The sequence below is a fragment of the Coturnix japonica genome, chromosome 5, assembly GCF_001577835.2.
Source record: "Coturnix japonica isolate 7356 chromosome 5, Coturnix japonica 2.1, whole genome shotgun sequence".
NCBI classification, from domain to species: Eukaryota; Metazoa; Chordata; class Aves; order Galliformes; family Phasianidae; genus Coturnix; species Coturnix japonica.
In genome coordinates this window covers 17,063,919-17,090,377 of record NC_029520.1, presented here as the reverse complement: position 1 = coordinate 17,090,377, position 26,459 = coordinate 17,063,919, and the positions used below count along the sequence as shown (strand labels likewise).

Below are 26,459 nucleotides of genomic sequence, written 5' to 3'. Positions count from 1 at the left end.
TGTCAAACGCTCTCATTTTGGCCAGTAAGAAAATAATAGCAACTGTAACTTAATAAAGGAAAAAGCCTTGGATTTTGCATGCATAACCAATACTTATCACACTGACACTATAACCCTGCTGTTGCAGGGCTTGTGTACTCAAAGATATACAGTTGAGCATAAAATGAAGTATGACAGAGGAAGATACAGGTATCTTTACTGCATAGACCTATGAACACACACAACCCAATATTTGAAGCTGAAGCCAAGAATGTCAACTTGATATATGAATTTTGAAGTGAGATTTGCTTAGCGCTTACTGTATATGTATTTTTGCTTTAACTCAGCCTCTTTTTCTCCCAACAAAAAAAGATCAACAACTGCCAATCTCTCACCTCCCTCCTACTGGGAACTGGCTGCTTTCCTCCATCACTGGCACAAGCCATCCCTGAGCGTGCCCAGGAACCTCACTGCCTGCATCACTGATGGTATTTCTTGGCAGTCCCTCATAAGTATGGGACATCATGTTCTGCCCTCAGGAGACTCACGCTGCTTGAGTCAGGAACCTAGTTTAGTTTAAAAAATAGGTATTCCCTTGCCATGAGGGACCAGTATTTTGGGCCACACTGATTTGGGTGCACATTCTTTGGCAGAATTTGGGGACAAAGCAGTGGAGAAGGGGAATAAGCTTTATTTATGTTCTCACCCAAGTATTTTAAAGCTGCTCTTCAGAAGAGAAGGAACTGATCAAACTGCTAGGTTTGGCTAGTGGTTTAGAAGGATATTTCTGTAATCTCATTATCCAACCCAAACTAATAACAAACAACATCCACTAGTTCTGTCCTCACAGGATATCAAACTTTCATTTCAGGTCTCTAGTGTTCTTTGTTGTATTTGCAGATGCAAGAACTTCGGCTCTATTACGGAGCAGATGTTTGTTTATCCCAGATGAAATGCCCAACCTTTTCACTCCTCACCTACATGCTCCCAATACATCAGACAAAAACGTCTCTCCATCAAACCCAGCAATTCAGATTTTTGGTATCACTTCAACACCCGGTACAAAACATAGGCAACCCATTATAGGTAAAAGAATGAACTTTTCCATCCACCACAAGCTCAAAATCAAATTCATGACAAGAAACTGAGAAAGGAAAAAAGCTCTAGACTGAGTTTTTATGAGTCTGGCTCGAAAATGAAAGGTTCACAACTAATCTAGTGACTGCAAACAGCTTTGGACAGAGCATGCAATTTACTGCTCCACAGACACCAGAAGCTGAATTTTCCACTCACTGAAACAAGCCACAGAATATCTACCAATTTCAGCCACAGCATGATTCTGGCATAGCTGGATGTTCTCTCTGAAAGAAGGAAATTATGACCAAAGTAATATTCTTGCAGTTGAAGCACTGAACTCCAAAGACTCACATATAACTCCTTACTCTTGAACAAGGTTCTTAAAGATATTGAGGAAAGTTGCTTCAGAGTAAAGTCATCTCCTCGGGGGTGTAAGTGGCAAAAATGTTGACATACATTGCTTCCTTATTTCTGTTTACAAAAGAGAATTGAATGACCACAAAAGAAAGCATTCCTTTCACTTTATATGCTTCTAAACATGCAGTCCTGTGCAATGAGCAGACGAACTCCATAACCTGTGTTCTTCCTTTGACCACTTTAGAAAGAATGGCTTACTTCTTTTCCCAGGTTAAAAAAAAATAATGCATGCACTATTTTGAAATATAACCTTCTGTGACAAAGAAGTCTATTATGAATATCTTGATGCCCAAGTTAAAAGGACAGCCTGCCAAGAAAATTGTGATCATCCATTAAGTCTGTGAAGTCCTACTTTTTCCACTAGACCTATTCTGTATACCAAATACAAGCAGAATTTGTATGAATTTTCTCCAAACAAAAACAGTGAGCGGACTTGAAAAGTAGATTGTATGCATGTACAGTTTGTCCTTGTTCTCCCACCAGTCTCACTGCTCCATAATAGCTACTTGGGGATTGATTTCCCAAGGGGCTCATTACCTTCAATTGTGATATTCCTGTTATCTCACTAACCTCCTTTGTTACCACAATTTGGTCTGATGTGGACATTGGGGAGATAAAAAACACACACTGTATATGATTTTAAGCCTATGGTTGAGAGCCATAGCCTGAACACAGCCTTAAACATAATAAAGTACTTTCTTGAAAACTGCTGCCATAATAAGTCATAATAAGGATTAAAAAAACAACCCATCAGCTAACAAAGTGATGTCTCAACCAACTTCATTATTCAACTGCATTATGTTCTTTCAAATAAGGTACAAGTCTAAAATGCCATTGTGAAATGAAGCCCACATCATTTACCAGTTTCACTAGCTCTTTAATTAATGAATCAGAGGAAAAATAAGCCATCAAGTGGTATCATTTTTTTGGATACACAACATCCTTGAACTTGTGGAAGGATGTTCTTGTTTAAAAGCAGAATGAGACCAGCTACAAACCCTGGTTTTCTAAACAGTCTTAGAATCATAGTCTTAGATTCAAGTCATGTTGAACAAGGTAAAGCCACTGAGGATGAACTCTGGTATTTCCTTTTGCTATTGTATTGCTAATGCAGTAAATAAATATAAGTGCCATAAGCCCTAGTGCTCTGCTATATCAGAAGTTGGCTGGCTCCTGCCTCACTTTTAACACAATTTTCAAAGAAACAGACTTAATGAATCCTGCTTAGTCAAGCCTTAATGCTCACTGCCACCATAGCTTAAAAGCAATACCAGCTCTCCAGGGACACGTTTGCTGTACCTGTAATCCATACTAAGTCTAGCATTGTATTTATTTAGCTCCTATGAAAATATACATTTCACTAGAGAAAAAAAAACCAAAACAGCTTCATCCTTGCTGCATAGTTCTCCCCATCTACAAATAGGGAATTTAATGCTAGTCTACCACTTTCATAAGTCATTTCAAGGTATGGGAAAAACTGCTTAATACAAAACAACTGCTCTTTGCTATTAGTTGGTATGGAAGGATGAGGTGGACAGTGACTATTTTCCAACTACCTCTTTCTCTCCTCCTTAACCTAGTTCAAAAACCTGCAAATGCAGGTAATGCATAATAAAATGGAGCTTGACTCCACTGTTACAGTAAGTTCCACTGCAATGAGGTTTGGGAGCAGCTGTGTTTGCTAGATCAGAACCTATCTAACTATCTATCTATCTCTAAGCAAGAGAGAAGGTAAAAAGAATCACTAATATAAAAATCATTACGCACCGCTATCAAAATTTCAGACTCAGTGTATCATATTGGGCTTTTACTCAGGAATCCTGCTGCCTCACTATATCTTCTTTCAGGTCCAGAAACCAACAGTAAGAGCAAAACCTTCAGCGCCAGCAGAAAAATGGCCCTAAAGCCAGTGGAGTGGTTTCTGCTGCATACGCTGCTCTGAAAAACTGATTTTCAGATATGATCAGCTAAATACCAAAACCTAATGCTAGTGTAAAGAGCTTTCACAAGTAGTAGTAGTAGAAACTTAGACTAATCCACTGGTTTCCAACCATTATTCATTTTTCTATCATTTTAGTGTAGTTTGGATGCATTGATGTTCTTTTCACAAAAAAAAACCATACACCTCACTCATGCTTTAAAGCAATAAAGCTTATCCTAACAGATGAAAAAAAGCCACTACCTTCTGACACATGGTAGGCAGCCTCATACATCTGAAATCCTACACACTGATTGTAAATCAACATCAAAAACTGCCAGGAGCGTACCTTACGCAGAAGGTTTTTAGCTGCCTGAAAATTAATGTGCCACTTGCAAAAAGTGAAGGCATAAGAGTGACTGATCTAATTTTGTGGCGAAAGGAACAGCTGGAGCAACTGAGGACAAGGGGTGCAAAGGGAGAGTCAGCTGTGTCCTTCACTGGGGCACTGCGGAGGAGGTGGGCTGAGGAACAGCTCAGGGCATCCCAGCAAGTGATGCAGGTGCCATTGGGCACAAACCTAGCTGCAGGCAATCTCTAATTTTCTAGGTTATTACATGAAATGTGGCTTGTAAAGTGATCACAGTGAAGATTTTATTTTAATATACTTTCTATATTGACAATTTCTTTCCAAGCCAGTTATATCCATAGTAATTATATTTCATTTTTTTTTGTTCTTTCCCCGGAGCAGCAGACCACGTGGTCATTTCTAGCCTGACCTTGCTAATTTGAGGAGAAAAAAGTTTTTCTTCCTCAATTCAGCTACATGCTCCTCTTTTCAGTATTCCTCCTGTCGCTCCCAGTATGTACCAGTTGCCAAGCAGCAGAGAGCTAATTAATGCAATGTCATGTTTCCTTGTTTTTATCACTTGCTCCCTCCCTGCTTTATGCACACTGCTCCTCACTCAGCTTTACAGGATGAAATCCCAGAAAAAGAGAAAGGAAGACTAGCAGCAAGAAACAAGACACTGAAAGCACAGTCTTGCACTCATCCTATGCAAATACACTCCCTCAAAGAACTTACTCTTGTGAGTAAAATCACCCCTTACACTTTGGCCACAGAAGTGGTATTAAAACCTCTCACCGAGCAGCTGGCAGGCTTGTGCTGTGCTGCTATGCCAAACCAGGCAGCTGGAAGCTACAGCAGGCAACCTCTCGAGAGACAGTCACTGCAGTACTGGTGAAGCTCCTGTTGAGGGCAATTTGGAGAATTCAGTATTTGCGCTGCAGCACACATTGGAAAAAAGGCTGCCAGATAATCTAACAGCAGCTTCTGTCAATCAATAGCTAGAATGAAAAAAAAGTCTTATTTTAAAGCTACCCACTATGATCCATTTAGACACACCACCTTCTCTCCATTTTGTCTTTCTTTGCTTCCTCACAATAATAATCTTCTTCAGAGTGGGAGAGAACAAAAAGATTTTGTCTTCCAAGACACAGACTAGTTTTGTATCAGCAGTTTATTTTTTTCTCCCTTTTAACACAGCAATATATGTCCCTAGTGTTTTAAGAACTCGCTGCCTTCTCAGAAGGTTCCAGTGTATTTCTCTTTTTGAAACAGCAGAAGGAGTTAGGAAGAAATATACCCCCCCCCCCCCCTTTCAAACACTCAAGCACAGATGAGAAAGTGATCCCACAACACAGAAGCTGACTGCGCATTCAAAAATAATAATAACACCAAGGGAAGAGAAAGGGTTTAGAAGGTCAAAATAAGGCGGCCATGGCAATGCCAAGCACAGACTGGCTGAACTGCAGACTGAGTTCACCCAAGTGTAGCAAAACAAAGCAAGATGTTCTCTAGCTCCCACTCCTACTTCAGTGCTGCCCAGAGGTTGCACTTTTCCGTGTTGTTTTCTACCCCAGCACTTTTGCCAAATGCTATCAAGTTATGGTGAAACAGAGGCTTGATCTGAGATTTTGCTTATAAGACTGCTACCTGAAGAGTCAACCCAAACTTCAATTATACCTTAGGAAAACAAGTTAATGAAATTAATTGCGTCAGGAGGAGAAGGAATCCGCAGCGTGAGGATTCCCTTCTAGCAGGAGAGAACAGTCAACTCCTTTTTTTCATAACTGCAGACACCATCTTCCACTACAAGAGGAAGAGGAAAATAAGGCAGATGTTACAAAAAAAGGAATACCTCCCTCCAACCCCATCTTTGACCCAATTATGTTCTGTCTTAGCCCTGTTGGATCGATGAAAGCAAGCAATTCCCAAATCTCTTAAGCAACAGTGCCAGCTGGCATTTTCAAAGCCCAGAGTGGGAAGTCCAGCCACGTGGCTGCCATTAATTTTGATGAGAGCTGGAAAGAGAAGCCCCCTAATAATTGTTGAAAAATATTCAACCTTAGAGAACCAGCCTGGAATTCAAGTCCGCTGATAAGGCCATGACACTAACAAAAGCATCACACAATACTTCTTGCACCCATGTGCCACTGAATCAGTTGAGATACTCTTTATGTTCAGGCAGCTCAGCTATCTCGATACAGATCCCTGTCTGGCAGGCGATGGGGGAGGGCTGGGGAAATGCAGTGGATCTGTCAGTTGCAGCAGACAAGAACATCTTGTACTTGAGCTGCTTGTTGAGTAGGTTTGAGAGGCAGACAAACCGGCAGACTAATTAGATTTTTTAACCACAGTATTCAAAAGTAAAATCCTCCTAACACGCTATAAACTTACACATGTCTGTTTGTGATATCAGATCATTCCATTCAACCATATTTAAGCTTCAACAGGAATATCAAGGAAAGGGTTGATATTCAAATGAAAAATATTCCAATTTAAACTGAACTTTGAAGAGATTTCTGCATTCCCCTCCTTTATTTCTTAGGCTAAAACTGAAAGATACCTCTGCAGGCTGGAACTGAGACAGGAGACTGAACCAGTTGAATATATCGAGCTTTGCTGAGCACTGACTGAAAAGGTAACAGAGTGGTATGCAATGACCTGAAGGGCACTTGACAAAGGAGGGAAAAGGAAAGCAAAACAAAGTGACATGTAAATAGGAATTGAGGGTTGAAAAAAGAAAAAAAAAAAAAAGGTGGTGAGGCTACAAAACATTCCACTCTGGAATTCTGCCTCAAAAGAAGAGATGTTCATCTCACATCATCTCCTAATAACCCTGGAAAGGCCTCCCAACTGCAGCAGGAAGTATAAAATGCACCTTTTATCACCTCTAGATTTCAAGATTTGTAAGAACGGTGACTCATCTGATATGCCAGAGACCCAGGTTAAAGCAGCACCTATTAACAGATTTGCTCATCTTTGGTACTAACGGAAGTTTTATATTCATATGAAGAAAAGAATGAATGGGATTTTCTGAGTAAGCAGCAATGACTCACACTAGTGGTCATTGCACAAGGACACTGAGAGCACCACAACATCACACTCACAGGGAAGCTTATGTCTCACAGCAAAAATAAGCCAAGCATCTTTAATGGCTATATTAAATCCTGTGACATCTGGCTAAATATTTATGGGTTTTTAAAGACATCTTCTTAGTCTAGCCAATCCCCTACACCTGAGGGAACTGTGTGTGACTGAGCTGAGAAGCCACTGAAGGTTAAGAAAAAGGCAAAGAACAAACCATGGTAGCTTCTGTTTTTAGTCTCTCCACTTGCTTTTGAGAGCTCTCTATACAAGCTGTTCATATCAGTTCTGTGCTGGTCCTTCACGTGATCCTGCAGCATTGCTGACACCACTGCTCAAACACCTGAGGGAGATTGCTACAACTCAGCTCTTCAATAACTTACAACCTTAGAATCATAGAATGGCTTGGGTTGGAAGAGACCTTAAAGATTATCTAGTTCCAACCCTCAACTGTGAGCAGGGTTGATCTTATTTGATTTCAGACTGCAAGCTTTTGCATCATTATTGAAACAACACAGTTATAAACACTGTCCCCATTTTTGAAGAGGAATAGTTTGCTATCTGAACGAGTCATCATCTGTGCTGGACAAGTACCTCCAAGTTGGCAGATGATGAACAGCAGTTCATGCAGTCTTGGGCACAGTGTCAAAGTCACACTTCTTCCAGATCTGAATTGCCTCTGCACACACATAGCTTTGATGCCCACAGGTGCACATCCCAACAGGGCCACCTTCTGCTGAGCATCAGGCAGCACAGAGTATCAGCATAACACTTCACTAAGACCCAAAAAAGCACTGACAGCTCATTCTCCTACAAGGGCACTTCTTCCTTTGCGAGCATGGATAGAGAGCAGAGACAGGACAGAGGGAAGCACAGTGCATAGCCCTGCTGCACCCACCCTAAGCAGCACTGCAGGGTCAGAAGGCAGCTCCTGACCCTTGCTGCAGATCTGCTGTGGGACACAGGTGTGTAAGCCAGTCCCACCCCCTGCACTGAGTTATGTAGACTGTAAGTGTCCATTAGCTACCAGATGCTATCACCAGCTATGAGCAAGAACAATCTAACTAGGGGAATTCCTGAATAAACAGGATCTGTTTTAACAATACACAATCCATGTGTTTGGCCAAGAAATCATGCACATTATCCCCAAAATAAAAGCTACTGAGCTGAACAGGGACTACTAGTATTAGGAACTAGACACCTAGGCGTATGCCTATTTGCATAGATTCTAGTTGATCTTATTTGGTAAGAATACAAATGTCCTAATTTGGTTTTAAAAATAAAATCAATTGTAAATTTATTTAGAGTTATTTACCTGCCTGCCTGTTATACATCACTGAGCCTGTATTGATTGTTGGAGATGGAACTCCTTCCAAACTGTATTGATTTAATTCATTAGCAAATTTTTAGCAGAACCTACTTGGTAGTTCTAGGCCATTAGTGTGGAAGGCTTCATTTAGAGACTGTAGGGCTGGGAGGGAGGCGGGGGGGAGCATTGGCAAGAGGCTAGGACTTCTCCAGTGTAGAAGATTTACAGCCAGCAACAATGTGAATTACCTGTTTTGAACAGAAGAGTCATGTTCCAAACAATGAATGAGGAAAAACCAAGAGTGGAAAAAGCCTAGATATATTGACAGGGGAAAAGAAATCCAGCTGGGGAGGATGCGAACAGAGTGAATAATTCATAAATTGTACGGTGTATCAGTCATTTTAATAGACATTTAGGTTTGTGAAATTAAGTGCCCCAAATAGCTCAGCAGTTTACAAGGCACCTTAAAGCCAACAGCCCTGGAGCTGACCTGTGGACCTGCCTAGCCCAGCACCCCACAGCTCACTTCTGTGGCTTCAGCTGGGAAACATCTCAGTACTGCGTCAGCTCCTGATGGAGACAACAGGTATGCCAAGCAAGATGTCCTCGGCCACAGGGCCACATGAAGAGCCAGCAGGTGTTTCTGCTGAAAATCACTACCTGACTCAACCTATGTGCCACAAGGAGCCAAATCTCCATGTACCCAACAACAGGAGCTTTTCACATCTCAAACATTTCAAGCAAATCACTCTTCTTCTTAAATTCAGGATTTTAAGGTGTATGTTTTGAAAGGCATCCCTCAATTTTGCCTCAACCAGAGACCTTATTACTGGCAGCTGTGCAGTCAAAATTAAGACAACACAGCAGATATTGCTCCAGTAACTTCTGAGCCCCAGAATCACCTTCCCTATGAAACAGAAATAGAATCTACTTGTTTTGTCTTACAAAACAGTTGCAGACTGATTTTTAAATTAACATTTCAACAGCACTTTCAAGGCATAAACGGTCACACAATATTATGCACTGTCTTTGTAGCACAGGTAAGTATACGATTCTCCAGGAGAGCTATTCCAAATAAAGAACATTTCCCTTATGGAAGAGAATAGCATTTGTAAACTGAGTTCTTCAGCCATGGCTCACATCATACCTACACACATGCTTGAATAAACCAAAGACAAGCAAACAGACCATGGCTGATACAGCCAGAATGCAGCAAATAGAAAAAACGAGAGAATCAATCCTATTATCCCCCAAGATGTTCAGCATACTGCAGGACACAGGCTAAACAGTTGCATAACACAGCTGGCATACTTCTCAAAAAACTGCAAATTCCTTTCATCTTATGTAGAAAGCTCTGGGTTCAGCCTATGACTTACCTTATGTTCCTTTTCTAATATTTTCAGTGGTTTAATTTAACCTTGAATGCACAAGACATTGTTTTAAGTAGAAACGTTTTCTTTTTGCTTATGCAATGTACCTCACAGTAAGTGTTGAAAGGCCTCCCTCTCTCAGAAGCACTAAGCCTTTTATAACCCCAACCAAAAATCCCTGACTATAGGAATTAATGGAGAGAGGTCCTTAGCTCAGCACCAGACAAGACAATAACTCTTACCTGCAAAAGGCTGTTGGAAAACCTTCTAAACAGCTGCAAACAGGTCAACCATACCATAACATTAAAACACAGTTCTACAATACCCCTAGAAGTCTTTTATCTGCAAGAATTCTATAGCTGCTAATAGTTACTAATGCCACAGGCTTGGGAGAGAGTCACTGTGCATATCCCACAGCTGGGTTAGTATCACAGGTGTTGTACATGTTTCTCATCAGTGCTCCTTGAACAGCAGGTGCCCATGTTAGCTTGGGCTCTGGCTGGTCACTTTCTGAAGTTCTCTATGGTCACAGTATGCCTTTAATGACTGAATGTCTTACACAGGCATGTTACTTGCTATATTATTTCAGAGGCTGCAGTAGCTTTGTGGCAAAACCAAAAACCTACTAGAGCTTCAGTGCTAAGCTCAAAATAATTATTTTTTGTAGGCAAATTCAAATTCTGAAAGGTATCTTTGAAATGTGATCTATTGCCTAAGCTATGAAAAGTTACTGGAATGTCCTGAAAAACAGGAAAACTAACCAGTGCCATCAAGGTGTATAACAAAAATGGCAGTAGAGGCTGAACCTTTCCACCTATATTCTGTTATGTTTTCTTGTGTGACAGATGGCAGCAGTGGGGCAGTCTGACAAAATGGCATCTGACATGGAAGTGTAGATGAAGCAAAGGTGTAAAATTACATTCTTCCCCATGGAAAAAATGGCACCCATGTTAATTATTAATTAACTCACATAGTGTTATTGTGTTCTTTGTGTGTGTTGTTATTTCCATGGAAATAAATAGTTGGCATTACTTTCAGAGTGACCTACGTATAAACATATATTTAGCATATTTCTCTGTGTTTTAGCATGTGAGAGTTTATACTGCATATTTCTGCATATTTCAAGTGTCTCCTTGTGGAGTTTTGCATTCAGTACTTTCACACAATGGCATGTTTCTTCTTGTAAAAAATAAGTAAATCAGCTGTGCTCTTTCTATGGAGCTGAAGGCCAACAGGTGTTCTGCCTGATCCACACTTGTAAAAACTTCATTCCTTGAGTGTACTTTTATACCTGCTGTTGAATCAGTCCTCACTTGGGGTGGACTTGAGAAGCTACAGCCTTCTGGCACCCCAGTAAAGAGATGCAGGTTTGAGGGAGACTATGCTTCTTATGAGTGTGAGTGTATGAATTTAGCCAGTCTTAGGCGAGTCACAATGCAGAAGCTGTAGCAAAAATGTAAGTAGAAGGGATTCCTGAGTTAACAACTGAAGATTTTTTGTGAGTGCTTGTATGAGAGTAAAACTTGTCAACCAATCATATTTCTATTTTCACATTTCTGAATTCCAAACGTGAGTCATAGGCAGAGATACATACCTAGATTCATTTGGCTATGCAGGATCATAACCATGAGTGCGTGCAGTTTCTATTCAGTCTGAAAGAAGAAAAAAATCTTTGCAAAATCTTTGAGTTTTCTCAGTTAGATTCTGCCAAGCTCTAGTCAGGAATTCCCCTTTCTTGTTAAGGTGTTGCATAAGAAACGGCTTTTCCTACAAGGAAGGACTGGCAGTGAGTTAGAGAGTGAGGAAGTGTGATATTCTCAAGAGATAAAATAGCATCTAGTACAAAGGTAGTGAGGCAAGATCCTAAAAATCATAACTCCTGACACTGCCACCAGGCACTGCTACAAAACTCTTCAGCTGAGTACAGGAAGCGTGCCTAGCTCATAGTGTATGAAGTTGCCTACTGCCTAACAGAAAAGACTGAAAATCCTAGTAATAATGAACAGTTGCAGAAAAAGATGCCTAGTTTCATTCGTCATGCTCCAATGTATGAGATTAAATGACTTCTCGGTTTCTTTAATTTTAGAACATCTGACAGAACTGACAGCATAAATGTATGTAGCATCATCTGAAAATTAGATTAATAGTTATGTTGATTTTATGCAGCAAAGTATGGGAATAAGAGAACATAAGTCTAGGACTTGTGGAAAATCTGAATGTTTAGTGGCTCTTAGCTTAGAGAAAAAGGAAAACATCTGCAAATTTCCAAATGCATGGCTGTCTGTGATAGATAAGACAAAAGCAAACACGCTTAAAATGTAGCAGAGATGATTTATGTTAGACATTAGGAAGGAATAATTGCAAATAAAGTATAGTGAAGTACTGGGATAAATTCCTTGCAGAATGTTTAGAATATTCACCACCTATTAAAAATGGCCAATTTTTCTTTAGAAAATGAACAAAGACTGCTCTGGGACACGGGCATGGCCAGATCACATTTGGATGTCCCTTTAAAACATAAGTTTCTACAGTCCATTGAAGAAATGGAGCACTTCCTTCCAACACTCTTTCTATAGTGTTCCATTTACCTAGGTGCAGAATTCTTGGGGCACTTCTGGATCAGGAATCTATATGTGTTAAGATGACTGAGCAATATGAAACATTTCTTACTCCCACTATACTATCTCCATACAGTTCTCACTAGCCAGGCTAGGCAGCTAGCAAGAAAGCTTACAAAATAAATTCACATCCCTGCTTTGACCATGTGTGGTGTTCCTACTAACTCACAAGATTTAATCTATCCTAGATAAGACTAGAAAACTTGCCTGTGACCTACAAAGAACCATTCCAAACTTTGCCTGGTGACCAGCTGGCTGGCCATGTGGTCACAGAGAAATACTGTATGTACTACACTTCCAGTTCTGATTCAGTCTTGCTTATCCCTATAACTACCTTGTCAAAGCACATGTCTGCCTGCTAGGACTAACATTTGAGAGATCTGCTTCTAATTTACTTATTGCAATGTCAACACCGAATAACTTAAGCATATTTTCCACAGATGACTGCACATTTTTTTTAACACACTGTTTCATGTCTGCGTGCCGCTAAGCATTCCAAGATTTTTCTGCAAGCTGTCATATATTTTTGGGGGACATTGCATAATAGTTTAATCCATGAGCTGCTAGTTGGACTAGCAACTTATCTGACTTCTGAGCAAGCTCTGTTTATCTGTAAGGTTACTTCTTTCATTAGCCTCAGCTAAGACGTATGACTTTGAACAATCTCATGACTGGACCTGTGGGTTCACTGAAGTGAACTGTATTGATTATCTTATACCATTGACAGAAGGAAGACAGACAGATGGACTGCTAAGGTGGTCGTCTATCCCTACAGAGACAAAGGCTTGGCAATTACATCTGGTTGTGCTCTTGTATACTTATTTCACACCTTCAGAGCACAAATGGATTTTTCCCCTTTCAAACACTTTCATAATTGTCACTCCAAAGATCTGCAAACATCTGATATTAGGATTCTTAAGGAAGTGTTGCCCAAGTGGCTTTTTGACAAAGTCCTTGCTTTTGCTCACTCTCGCAGCATTAGCTGGTTGCTAGTATCATGTGCCTACATTTAGTCATTTCATCAGTCATACGGATTCAACATTTCTTTCAAAAATTCAGCAAAATTACTTAGACATTCAAAATGAATCATTTGCTTGAATCAGGATCTATATCTCTAAGTGAGGCTGGAAAATCAGTCTTGACAGATAACAGAGTTGCTACAAAGCTAAGTATTTTAAAGTAGCTTTCATTTAACCCAAGCTTTTGCTGAGCTATGGTGAAAAGATTCCTCTATTGTTGTAGATTTTGATAATATCTGGGCTAAGTTTTAAGTGCAGAATGTTTAAAATATAGTTTTAAAAATAAGGTGAAAAGACAAAGCTCACTGATTCGTACCACAGACAGGCAAAAGTAGACAACTTCAGGCAGGTTTAACAGGAGTTTCATATACAAATCTTAAACAGATGAATACTGGAGACTACTTTGTACAAAACAAGCTCATGAGCTACCAGCACTGATCTGAATACTAGGCTTGGGATTCTTTTCAGTTGAGAGAAAAAGAATAGAAAGATAAAGCATGTAGGATCTCAGTATTGTCATAACTTTCTTTTATGTAAGCACTGCAGCACTAATGGCTCCACCATTTCTTCTCTCGAAATGAAGATGTATGATCAGAATTTTAGTCTTGCAAAGTCCTTGGTTCTCCTATGGGAGAAGAACTTCATGCTCAGAGGCCCTGTTCATACTAAGAAGACAACTTCTTATCTCCTGTGCTTTGTATGTTCAACAGAACAAGGATAATTATGATCTAGTGGATTAAGTATTTTTGTCACTAAAATCGTAACTCACCAGAATAGAAAAGCAGAAAGTCAAGGTGCCACTTCTATAGAGAATGTTCTGATGCTTCAAGAAGATGTAGAAAGTGCTGTCTTGCTCTGTCTTTCACTCAGAGGTGGGGAAGGGTAGAATTTCATGAATTTCCCTGCAACATGAGAAGGATTAAGAATCACCTTTTAGAAAACACTTCTGCTTGCAGTTGCAAAGTCTGGCAAATCTCCTGTGAGTGTCATCTGTTTCTTTTCTCCCCTCTAGCTCTAGTCAGGGTTGTTATATGTTTCTGAGCAGTATCAAAGGAGAAGAGTCCCCATCTGCAGTGTGCAGTTTCTACCAACTCACACTGAACACGTGATCTGGAATGAATTATGAATGGCGTGTTGTGTAGATCACTGTTTCCTAGAAAACAAACTTACTTTGAGGTAACTGAAACTTGACTTGCAAAAGCAGGGCTGCTCCTGCTGCCACTGCCACTTTCTCTTGCTTATGGTCCAAGAGCAGTGTCTCTATTGCAAAGGACTCAGCCAAGGCTTCCCTTCACAGGTGCCATCTCCACACTCACACTGAGTGGACATCAGGCTACTGTCAAACAGCAAACAGTCCCAAGCTCCAGGATGTTAACTGTTTCACTTATAGAAAGTAGCTAAACAATGGTACAAAATCATCTAAATCATTTAATTTCTATCCCAATGTTTTAAACACCAGCTTTCACTGACTATTCTGCTTTGAAACCTGGTAATTCCAGGCACTATATTAATGAATCCTAGTTGGTTACTAGGCTTATTTCTAAAAGAGGAACATAAAAATATTTCTTATCTTCAAGATGAGAACTGTCTCCAAAATGCAAGATGAAGTACTGTTTTAAAAAGTGATTCTCAGAAGCAGGCAGTCACGCTTAGGTATTTAATAGTATCCGGTCCAATCCTCAGACCTTTTCCTGAATCAACCTGGTCTCCTAATCCTCCTGTATTATCCATGTTTTTTATCCATCTGTTCCCTTTCCACGCTGAATGGAAATATACTGGCTAATTATTCATGACAGGCTAGATCTAATTCTGTTATCTTGCACCTTTTACAGCAATGCAAAGCCGGTGTGAAACACTACTATATGTGAATTTACTTCCTATTCACATGGCACTGACAAAAATGGCTAGGTAAGATACATGGCAGTGGAGAAGCAGGCCATATAGAAATGCACACAGTTACAGTAAGATACTTATGTATGCTTTTTTATCATAGCATAGCTTGGGTTAGATGGGACCTCAGAGATCATCTAGTTTCAAGCCCTTGCCATGGGCAGGGTTACCACTCAAAATCAGGCACCAGCTCAGGTTGTGCAGGGCTTCATCCAACCTAGCCTAAAACACCTCCAGACATGGCATCCACAGCTTCTCTGGGCAGCCTGTGTCAGCACCTCACCATCCTCTCAGGGAAAAATTTCCTCCTGACATCTAATCTAACAATGCCAAACCGGACTCTGATCCTTACTGTGGAGGCACACGGCAACACACCTGAGACTGATTCTTGAATTTACCAGCACCTTACTGAGGAACCTGAAGTGCCACAGGCTCTCACTTGGCTGGGAGCAAGAGCCAGCCACCAGACCTCCAGCACAATGTTGTGAAAGGACTCCTGCATGACCGCTATCGTGGGAGGTGTTCACTATCTTTAAGACCAGAAAGACTCAGTTTAGGCAGGTACAATTTAAGTATGTTTTTAAACTGAAATACCAAAGAAAGCTCTCAGATACAAAAGCTTGCTTAAATTCATACTCACACAGAAGTGCTATATGTATAGGAATGGACATTAGCATGTACTTGTGTGCTGCTCTCCCTCCAAGTTTGAAAGTCAAGCTGTCTTTGCTGGTGAGACTTGGCATCTTCAGTCCGCAGGAAGAAGGCTTGGTATAATCTTTAGTTCTAGAACAGCTCTTGTCTCTCTTTTTTGTCAGAATCAAAGCTTCTATGCTTCAGTTACTGTTTAACATTTCTCTCATATCTTTCTCTCCACAGTATGTGGCATTTGCCTCCCTCTTCTTCATTCTGGTCTCCATCACCACCTTCTGCCTCGAGACCCACGAGAGATTTAACCCCATTGTGAACAAGACAGAAACTGAATTCATCGGGAATGACACCCAGGTGCGGCACTACAGGGAAGCAGAGACTGAAGCCTTCCTCACCTACATCGAAGGTGTCTGTGTGGTCTGGTTTACATTTGAGTTCTTGATGAGAGTCACTTTCTGCCCAAACAAGGTGGAATTTATCAAAAACTCCTTGAACATCATTGACTTTGTGGCCATACTGCCTTTCTATCTAGAGGTTGGACTCAGTGGCCTGTCTTCCAAAGCTGCTAAGGATGTCCTGGGCTTCCTCCGCGTAGTCCGTTTTGTGCGAATCCTGCGAATTTTCAAGCTGACCCGCCACTTTGTTGGGTTACGGGTCTTGGGACACACCCTCCGTGCCAGCACAAACGAATTCTTGCTGCTCATCATATTTTTGGCATTGGGCGTCTTAATCTTTGCCACGATGATCTATTATGCCGAGAGAATAGGTGCTAAACCAAATGACCCTAGTGCCAGTGAACACACACACTTTAAAAACATCCCCATCGGCTTCTGGTGGGCTGTTGTCACCATGACGACCCTGGGCTATGGAGACATGTATCCTCAGACTTGGTCAGGCATGCTGGTGGGGGCCCTCTGCGCTCTTGCCGGCGTGCTGACCATTGCCATGCCTGTCCCTGTCATTGTGAACAATTTCGGAATGTATTACTCCTTAGCTATGGCTAAGCAGAAGCTACCAAAGAAAAAAAAGAAGCATATCCCGAGGCCACCCCAGCTGGGATCCCCCAATTATTGTAAATCTGTCGTAAACTCTCCACACCACAGTACTCAGAGCGACACTTGCCCACTGGCCCAAGAAGAAATTTTAGAAATTAACAGAGCAGGTAGGAAACCTCTTAGAGGAATGTCCATCTGACCGTTAACCTCCATCCCGCGTAGTGATTTAAGATTCAGCCAGACTGCTTTCTTAGAGCAATGGGTAGCACATTTATCCATTCTAGTCCCACCATCACACAGTGAATAATATGTGTGAAATCTAGGTTGCAGGGACAAACGGTACAGTGGAGGCTGATCAGCAAAACTAAGCATGAGAGCACGCTCTAGGAGCCCAAACTTTGGTCCTGGTTAAGGGCATACAAGTCTCAAGATATTTTGAAGAGCTGTTACATCTAGTGGAAGAATTTTGAGAGTTCTGCAGCTATTTTGCTGGACTGTGTAATGCATCTCAGAGGCTCCTGAGAGCTGAATGCTTCATAGAGCAGAGTAGGAGCCAAGTACTCAGCAATTACAGAGTTCTCTGACAAAACAAGGCTGGAATTTGAAACAGCCAGATGCTTTCTCATTTGTTCCCAATTGGGACCTTTCAGCTGTTTTAAATGGCAGATATTGTACATCTCATTACAGAAACTAGGTGCCTAGTAAGTTGAAGGGACAACTATACCATCATGCATATTCATGAGACAATCCGTCTCTTTCTGATGATTAACTGCAAAGTAGAACAACAGCTCAAATTCTTGACACTAATACAAAATGACTCACTCTGAGACAAGACTAGATGTAAGGATGTTTATTCCATGGCATGCTAACCAGTTACTCTACAATATTCCACTAGAAATTAGCATTTAGAACTATGAAGAGTTTTGAACGACATTTTCTAAACCACACTCCTTCTTGGGTTGGTGAGTTAGAGCTCTCAACCTAGCGGCAAAGGCTGACTGGAAAAGGTCTGACTGGTCATTACTGCCTGGTTTGACCTGAACAGTGATCGCCTCACATTATGGTATTTTTACTTTTCATTATACTGATTTATGTCAGCAATAGGTGAAACCAGAGCAAAATTAATCACAGTAATTATACCAGGGGGGAGGGAAATGGAAAAAATACTAGTCACCATGGAATATATTATAATATCCCATGGCTAGTGGTTAATTATGGGAAAATCTCAGTTTTATGAGAATCCTCCTATAGCACATAAAGTAACGGGGCTCCAATTTGATTGTTTCAACCCCATAATCTACCTCTACCCACGGAATATCACTATTTATTCTATGGAGTAATTTCAAAGTAGATGATAATGTCAAAAACAAAGCCAACTGCATTTTTGGCAGATGTTCCAACCAAGTTGCATAGTAGACATTTTACAGCCTATTCAGAATATTCCCCTGCATTGTATTAGATAAAACAGATCTCCAATCAAGTGATTTTAACTGACATCTAGACGAGGGATGTTTGGAAAGAGCTAGAGTATACCTATGATGGTCTTGTTATCATTTTTTTTATTTTGTAGAAAATTCTAATTTGTTACTCATCCTGAGTGAGGTATTTTCTTGTCATCTCATAGCCATGCATGTTGATGTCATTGTGAGAAGCACAAAGAAAGTGAGACTTTCCTTTGTGTATAACTTCACCTATGCCAATGCTAATTTTGGAGGGGAAGAGCTGGTGGGAACTTTTCTCTCTTCTTTTGTCTTTTTCCTTTTGTGCAACTGTGTAAAATCCATTCAGAAGGTAAAGAGCTTTCTTTCTTTCGTTCTTTTTTTTCTTTTTTCTTTTTTTTTGTTCAAGACTATTCCATTGCAACAGGCCAATCACAATTCACGTGACTGATAGACTGTCTCTTTCCTATTGTATATTTGGTGCATAAGCGTATGGTTTTATCATCCATTCCCTTCAGGTTGCAAATGCTTATCACAAGTCATGTCCAAGCAGCAAACTTCCTCATAAGTGATGCCTATGTGGCATCATATATCAAGAGAGAAAGAGTGCACAGACAATATGGTGCGTTTCCTGCCACAAGCAATATGCCAACTACCCACTTGTAAAGTGTATGAAACATCTCACTTCTGAGTACTTTAGCAAACAACTACAGAGTGACCTTCTCAGAAATCCTTTTCTTTATAAAGTTCCTTCCATTATGTATCCTGGTCCTCTCTGAGAACTACAGGACTTAGAATTCTACAAGTTCAATGCAAATCCACACTGCTATCCTGAGAATATGTGTAATTTTGGTTCAATGGGGAACTGTTTTGCCACCACCAGTGCTCTAAAATCAGCTGTTACCACAATATCCATGAAATATTGACAGTAACAGCAACTTAACTATTTCTGCAATAATTAATTAAAAGAGGCTATTTTTATATATGTGTACAAGCATATAGATTTTGAGAAGTAACAAAGCACACTTGTATTTCAGCTAACAAAATGGACTTGGTAACACTGTTGCTGAAGACCTGTTTCTGTTTTGTGTTATGCACCACTAGCAGCAAAAAAATATTGCCTGCATCTCTCAGCTTTCTCACAAGGAATGACCTGTAGGTGTGCAAGAGATAATTGTGAAATAATAAGATCAGAACTAACTGCTAGAACAAGATCTGCACTGTCTTGGATGTTGAGGTTTACTTTATGTATATGAAGCTTTCATAGGCACTAACTTGTTCCTGAAACTACAACCACACATTATATAAAAACAGAGACTTGCAAGTCATGGATATTCCCCTAAATGTAAAATATTTGCAATAGTTAACCCCACCTAGCCGTAGACAACCAGTTAACATCATGCTAGGAACTCAGAATGGGTCCATCAGACCTAATGTTTCTGAAATAATGCCAAGTTGCTCAAGATATTTTTTGTAGTTTTGTGGCAGTATCTACGTGATATACAGCCACACTATGTATATCTAACTACATTATTCACACACACACAAAAAGCCTATTTAGCTGCTCAAGAGCAAGGGACATCACATGAAGTTACTAATTCTATATATTATTTACAGTGAAATGATTAAATTCTTCACAAAACAATGATGAGTATGAAATAGTCCCACGTATGATTACCTCTTCACAGCCATGTGCCCCCATCCATACTCAGTAGTTCACAGGTCCAAGAGGTCTCTATGGAGAGCTCTGCACAGCCATACCCCAGTGCCCCTCACAGGCTAAGGAGCACTTTCCTGGCACAGACATGTAAGCAGCAGAACTTTGCCCAGCGGCTGCACAGCTGCTGCCAATGATGCTATGGTCATTTGCATGCAAAGCAAAGATGTTTTAAATTGAAATTCGGGTAGGTTTGAATTGAATTTTTAAATAGACCCCAACACTCTCAGCAGCCCAGTCCTGTGTAATCTACATCTGGCAGGAGGGTATCTTTAAATAACCGCTCTTGGTTTTAATTTCCTAAAGAGCTCTACCATGCTCTTCCCTGTCTGCAACAACTCTGCCTGCTCTCCACTCCAGTGGGCAGGTGGGAGAGCAGCAGAAGGGGAGGAAATGCATTTCAGTCTGGAGGCCCTCACCATTAGCATTAAAAAAGCAAACACTATCCCTATTAAAAAAAAAACATTCTCCAAGATAGCTTCTGGTGTCTTTAAATTCTCAAGATACTGTTTAGATAGTGCCAGGAAGAACTGGGCCTGTGATAGTACAAAGGAGCAGATCTCATCTGTCCCATCTCCTTTAATGTCCAAAGGAGGCCTATAAAGATGGTAAAGGGTCTGCAGGGCAAGATGTATGAGGAGCAGCTGAGGTCACCAGAGCATAGGAGGCTAAGGGGAGGCTTCATGGCAGCCTACAGCTCTTCACAGGGAGTGAAGGGCAGCGCTGAGTTCTACTCTCTGGTGACAGCAACAGGACCTAAGGGAACAGCATGGAGCTGTGTCAGGGGAGGGGCAGGTGGAGGTTAGGGAAAGGTTCTGCACCAGAGTGTGGAGGGCATGGAACAGCCTGCTCAGGGCAGTCTGCATGGCCCCAAGCTGCTGTTGTTCAGGGAGCACCTGGACAATACTCTCAGACGCAGGGTTTGAATTTTCCATGGTCCTGAATGGAGTCAAGATATGGAATCAGTTGACTTTGTAGATCTCTTCCAAATTGGGATATTCTATGGTTCCAGTATTTTCGTTTTACACAGGGCATAATTTAACTGAGCAAGATCATTTGAAAGGTCTGTGACAAAGCCATTAGTAGAACTTAACTACTAAGCAGCAGTCACAACCATAGTGCACTGTACTGCAGTGTCTTTCGTCTTTGTAACAGAAGCAAAAGGAGAAGAGGGGGAAGGGAAGGCAAAATTAACTTCAAATAGAAACAGATCAGAAGAAGACAGTCTCAAACAGTCAAACTCACATGATTTCTGCTTCAAACCACACACCACCCTACAGATACAAGTAATTTATCTCAGTAAACAAACTGACTTTAAGGTACAAGTTTGTAAGAAAACCTTAAAACATACAAAACAAATATTGAAAGTTTTGCTATGAAAATGTTAAAGCTCTTAATGCTCTCTCTTCTGTGAGCTGTGCACTTACCTGAAGTATAGGCTTCACAGTGTCTGCACAGTTACATCTCAAAGGTGACGTAGATGAAGAAATGAAAGTCATTTTCCAGCACAGTAAAAGACATTAAAAATATATGGAATTTTAACTTCATTTGAGGTCTACAGCATTCTCTAGTGCCACAGAGTAATGGTCTTAAAAATGCATCCATAATACACAAGCAGAGATGGAAGTTACTTGGGTTTTTGTTAAGAAACCAGTCCCAGCCTTCTGTTGTTTCTGCGCGTATATTTAAAACATCTGCACACAAAATGCTTATGTTAATTTTAATATGGCCAAAATAAGGACTTATCATAGAATCATAGAATTACCCAGGTTGGAAAAGACCTTGAAGATCATCAAGTCCAACCACAGTCATCTCTCTGATCAACTCTGCACACAGCTTCACGTAAACTGTGCTCCAAGAATATCACATCTTTATGCAAATGTGTTGTGCAGACACAGTTGGTAACTTTTTCACAGTGTACCAACAGCAAAATTTCCTGCTTTATTGCATAGCTGAAAAATATGGAAGAAATATTATTAGAATTCGGGAGTCTAAGAGGAAGTGGAAAATATCTGTCCTTACTAATGTAGTCTTTAGCTTTAGAAAAACTTCTGTGGTTGTTTCACTTCCCCGCCCTGCAAACCTTTTCCAGAACCCACTCCATAACTGTCCTGCTGTCTGAATAGTTAAGGCCATCCTGCCCCTGACAGAGGAGAACACTGTTATAGTGACTTCATTGTACCCCACGAGCAGATGAACTGCAGCAAGCTGTGACATTATTTCTCATTTCAATGCTATTTACTGAGATAGAGCTGATTTCTTTTAAAAGAAATAACATAAAGTATTTCAACTTTATCAGTCATGTCTTCTGAAGGCACTGCTCTTTTCTCAGGGTTACCTTTTCTTCTGTTGCTGTAACCTAAATAACCTGTATTTTTTGTGCAACACATTGGTTCTAACATCAGAAGTGTGCTGAGCATTGTAATTCCAGTGCCAGTGCTCAGTGGGAGCTGGGGACTCTTGGCAGATCTTGTCACAGGCTTATTATGCTGCCTAACACATAGCTGTAGACTGTGAGCTTCAGGGTGTTTTTTTTATGAATAGCAAACCATTGTTGAAGCACAGGTATGCAGTCACTGTGGTGGTCCTTCAATCCACAGGAAAAAAAAAAAAAAAAAAAGGCTGTTAGATTTAGTGTCATAAAACCTCTGACCCTCTCTGTAGGAAGGACAGTAGATAGCAGTGTAACTGCAAAGAGTTTAGGTCTGTTTCAGCTCAGACAGCTTTAATGTTTGTATATGTTGCACAACAAATATACAAAAAGGCAGTGAATATAAGATAGCAGGAAGATGCTTTTCTCTCCTCCATGTACTTAATCTATTTCACCTTTAGAACATCAGAATTCATCATTCGAAATAGTAAGCAAGGCAATGGTTATATCTTAACGTTACTGAAAATGGAGGCTGTTCCTCAGGGTCTAACATAGAAATGTTAACAACTCAAAATAGAAGTAATAACGCTCTTCCAGATTAAAATGCATTTGCCTGAGGTCCCCCATATGTTGAAGGAAGAGTTAGAAGCCTCAGAGAGTAATTCAGTCATTTATGACCTGAACTGCTCTCCAGAGGTGGCTCCCTCAATAATTAATCTCAGGTGACTACAGCTCGAACTTAACTTTAGTTAAGTGCCTAAAAATAGGTGAAAACAATTTGGGCCTTTTTCTTGCTTGTCAAGTGGCACTTCTGCCACTTGGATCTGCCTGAATAACACACAAAGCAGAAATTATAACCAATACAATGTAATATTTTGTTGCACAATTATTCATTTATCATGTCCTGTAGAGATCAAATCAGTGGCTGTCACTTTTACCACAGTGCTTGTTTACACTAGGATTTGAGTAAGAATATCAGTCTCTGTAACATATCTATTGAAAGAAAAAAGGAAGAGCAATCAACTCATGTACAAAACTTCAGGTTTCCTTTTTTTTTTCTTTGGTCCAAGTACATGCCAAGTCCAAAATGGCTGAAGAGTTTTGCCATCCAGTGAGTTAAATGAAAGTGTGCAGTAGCCACAGCCAAATCCTTAATGAGGATGCTTGGACAAAGCCCCAAGTATTTAATGAGAAGGTGAAAAGAGCCCCTTGCAGCTCAGAACTGGCTTCTGTCCCTCTGCCAGCAGAGTAGTCTGGGGATTTCCTTCAGCTCCGTTGTCCTTTTGCTGTTGTTTCCCACAGCAGATACTTAGACACATTTATCTGGCACTATGTGAGAAACGAAGAAAAAAAAAGAAGAGTCTTCTTGAACAGTCCCCTGTGGCCAGGCCACAGCCAGACATAATTACGTGGATGGACAGGACTACACTGAGCTGAAAAACAATCACAGAACTAAATAATAAATTTTTGGATTCTTCATGCCTTACTAATTTAACGAGCACATGAGGCACTTTTAGTGATGGGAAAACAGATACAAATGCTCCAGTCAAATAAGCCTAGCCAGTGCCAATCCTCCAGTGGGAGGCAGCTGTAAATATCGTAAACCATCTTTCTTGAGTGCCCTTTCAAACACACCTGCCTGCCACCATAGCTTCTATGCCATCTACCTCTGAATGAAATCCTGGAATATGAAGGAGGTACTCTTGGCATCTCTCCCTCCTGTTGGATTCAGTATGAATGATATTTGTAGGATAGATACAACAAAAGGCACTTCTGCTGCAATAGCACTAGACAGATGGGGTGATTTATCCATTATTACAAAAGAACAAGGGAAAAATAGGCCTAGTAGGTAGTGCTGTGCTCAGCCCACTATCTTATCCCTCTTACTCTGTACCTAATGGTTATTTTCTCCATTGGCTATTTGCTTGTCTGTTTATAAGGAAAAAGCTGAAATAACAAACAATCCACCATTCCCACTGTCATTGTTCACTGTATTCATCCATGTTCCATGACTCAGTCACCCTCCATACTGTACAGATCATCATACTGTATTTCTCAGTCAGGGCGGTATTATAAGAGTGCAACATGACTCACTCAACTGCATTTTCCTGCAGCCTGTACCCCTGTCAAGGACTACAGAATTTGCTGTTGATAGGGTTCTCAGAAGGCCAGGATGAGCACAAGTGAATCCACAAGAAGGGTCAGGATACAACTAGGAGGGATCTTCCAGAGCTCTTTGCAATGCAGCATTTCCAGGAGACACAGTTCTCAGCACTGCATTAAGCACATATCCAATACTAAATCTGTAATGCCAAAATGCACTGGATCTACTTAATTAGAGCTCCTGTATTTCCTCTAGCATACCAGTAGGTAGGCAGCCAACATACTGGCACCTCACTTTAAGAAGTAGTGCCTCTCAAATTGATACTCTCTGGGAGTGACGTTACTATGTTGGTCAGTTAGTTCTGGGAGAGGTGGTCACCACTGTCACTGGAGTGCCTTTCCTGGGGGACACGGCTTCCTGGAGGAACCCAGGTCAACAAGGTGGTGAGTAAATGCTGAAGAGGTAGGTTGGGTCGGAAGGCCTGTGTATACATGTAGCGTACGAAATTCTGCTCTTGTTTGTGCCAGTTTAAAGTCCATCAGCGTGAAACTTACTCAGAAGAGCTTCCTAGTAACTTTCAAAAAGTGCCGTAATTTAAAAATCAGGAAACCTTAATAAAGATACCTAGAACTAACAAACATTTCTGCATTTTAATGGCCTTAGAATATTGGGATAACTAAACTGAGTTGTTATATAGGAATCTATTAATTCTTTTACATGTTCTTCACCTTTTCTCTCTCTTTTTTCTCTTTCTCTCTTTCACTCTGTTTGTTAACATTTATTTGTTATTACTGTACGTTGCTTGCAACTTGTGTATGTTACAGACTGTCACTTTTTATTCTGTGAAGCTTTTCTCCAATTCCCATCAACCTGAGCTCCATGTTGGGCAGCCGAGGAGATTACAATACAGTTATTTAATGCAAAAGAACAAGGAATGTCACAGACTATAGGTAACTTCATTGAGGTTGTGACACAAAACCTGATGCAAGGTATTAATGCAGAGTAAGTACTTGGTATGACAACAGAACTACTTAGTTAAATTATCTTTTTTTTTTTTTTTTTTTTTTTTTTTTTTTTTTTTTTTTCCAGATAGTCTCCATGGAAAACATAATTTTTATTGCTCTCCAGCAGAAAAATTCCCAAGCCTACCAATTTAGGATTTTTGTCACTGTCATTTTGAAAACCAACGATGCCCACATTGATGCATCATGATTCATTTTCAGAGGCTTAAACCCATATATTCATTGTTCTCCTCTATGCTACACTTCCTTCCATACTGTCCAAGCCATCATTTCATCATCATTTGTCGGTGGTTTAATATATCTTCTTCATAAATCTTTTTTATAATTTAGTAAAGTTATATCCCTTTCACTCTAAGGACCTGCTTTAACAACAACTAAAATGAGCCTCTAGCCATGGGATCCATGTTTCTTATTCCTTCATAAGGCTCTGGAGCCCATAAAAATTGATTTCTGCAGCCAAAAATGGTCTGGCACACAGGGGTAATTATTATTTTGCTGAATCAGGTCCTGACCAAGGTATTTTGTTACAGTCTCCCCCAGTTACACAAACAATACTTTGAAAAAACAGTAAAAACAAACAAACAAAACTTGATAGATGTCTCTGACAATTTCTGGAGGGAGAACATCAAATCTATTGCTTCTAATTGTCTTCTTAGATGCTAATAAATTCCGTGTTAACTCAGAAATCACTATAGAGAAATACTAAGTCAAGAAAAGCTTATTTTACTCAGATGGCAGTTTCTTTATTTCCTGATTGGCTATTAGGTTCTGAGCCTCCCTTAACCTGTAACAAACTTTAGATGGAGTCTACTATTAGAAAAAAAAAAAGATTTATATTAATTCAACTGTTGAGCGGCCAATAAATATTAATGGCCAGTGATTACTATCCAGACAGCCAAAAGAGAAACAACTTGATATCACAGGAGTGAAATCTCAATTAAGGAGACTTGAGAGAACAGGGAATTGAGCTGTGATTACTGTCTTCTACAATCTCAGAGACGAAATACGAAGAATATGATAGTCAATGGAGTTTCCATAGCTCTTAACCACCACCACAGATTAGATTAAGTGCCTGATACTTGATTCTTCACACCCTAAGCTTCATTGTAATCATATATGCTGCACTAGAATATCAG

General features: G+C 40.3%; 1 protein-coding gene across 8 annotated transcripts in view; it reads left to right on the top strand.

Moving 5' to 3' along the window:
* Positions 1–26,459, top strand: part of KCNC1 (potassium voltage-gated channel subfamily C member 1) — a 107,863-nt gene that overhangs the window by 56,971 nt on the left and 24,433 nt on the right. For all 8 annotated transcript variants that reach the window (XM_015864168.2, XM_032444878.1, XM_015864164.2 and 5 more), the window contains exon 2: positions 15,904–16,837. In XM_015864168.2, the coding sequence (XP_015719654.1) occupies positions 15,904–16,837 (934 nt within the window). The remainder of the gene's footprint in view (positions 1–15,903; positions 16,838–26,459) is intronic.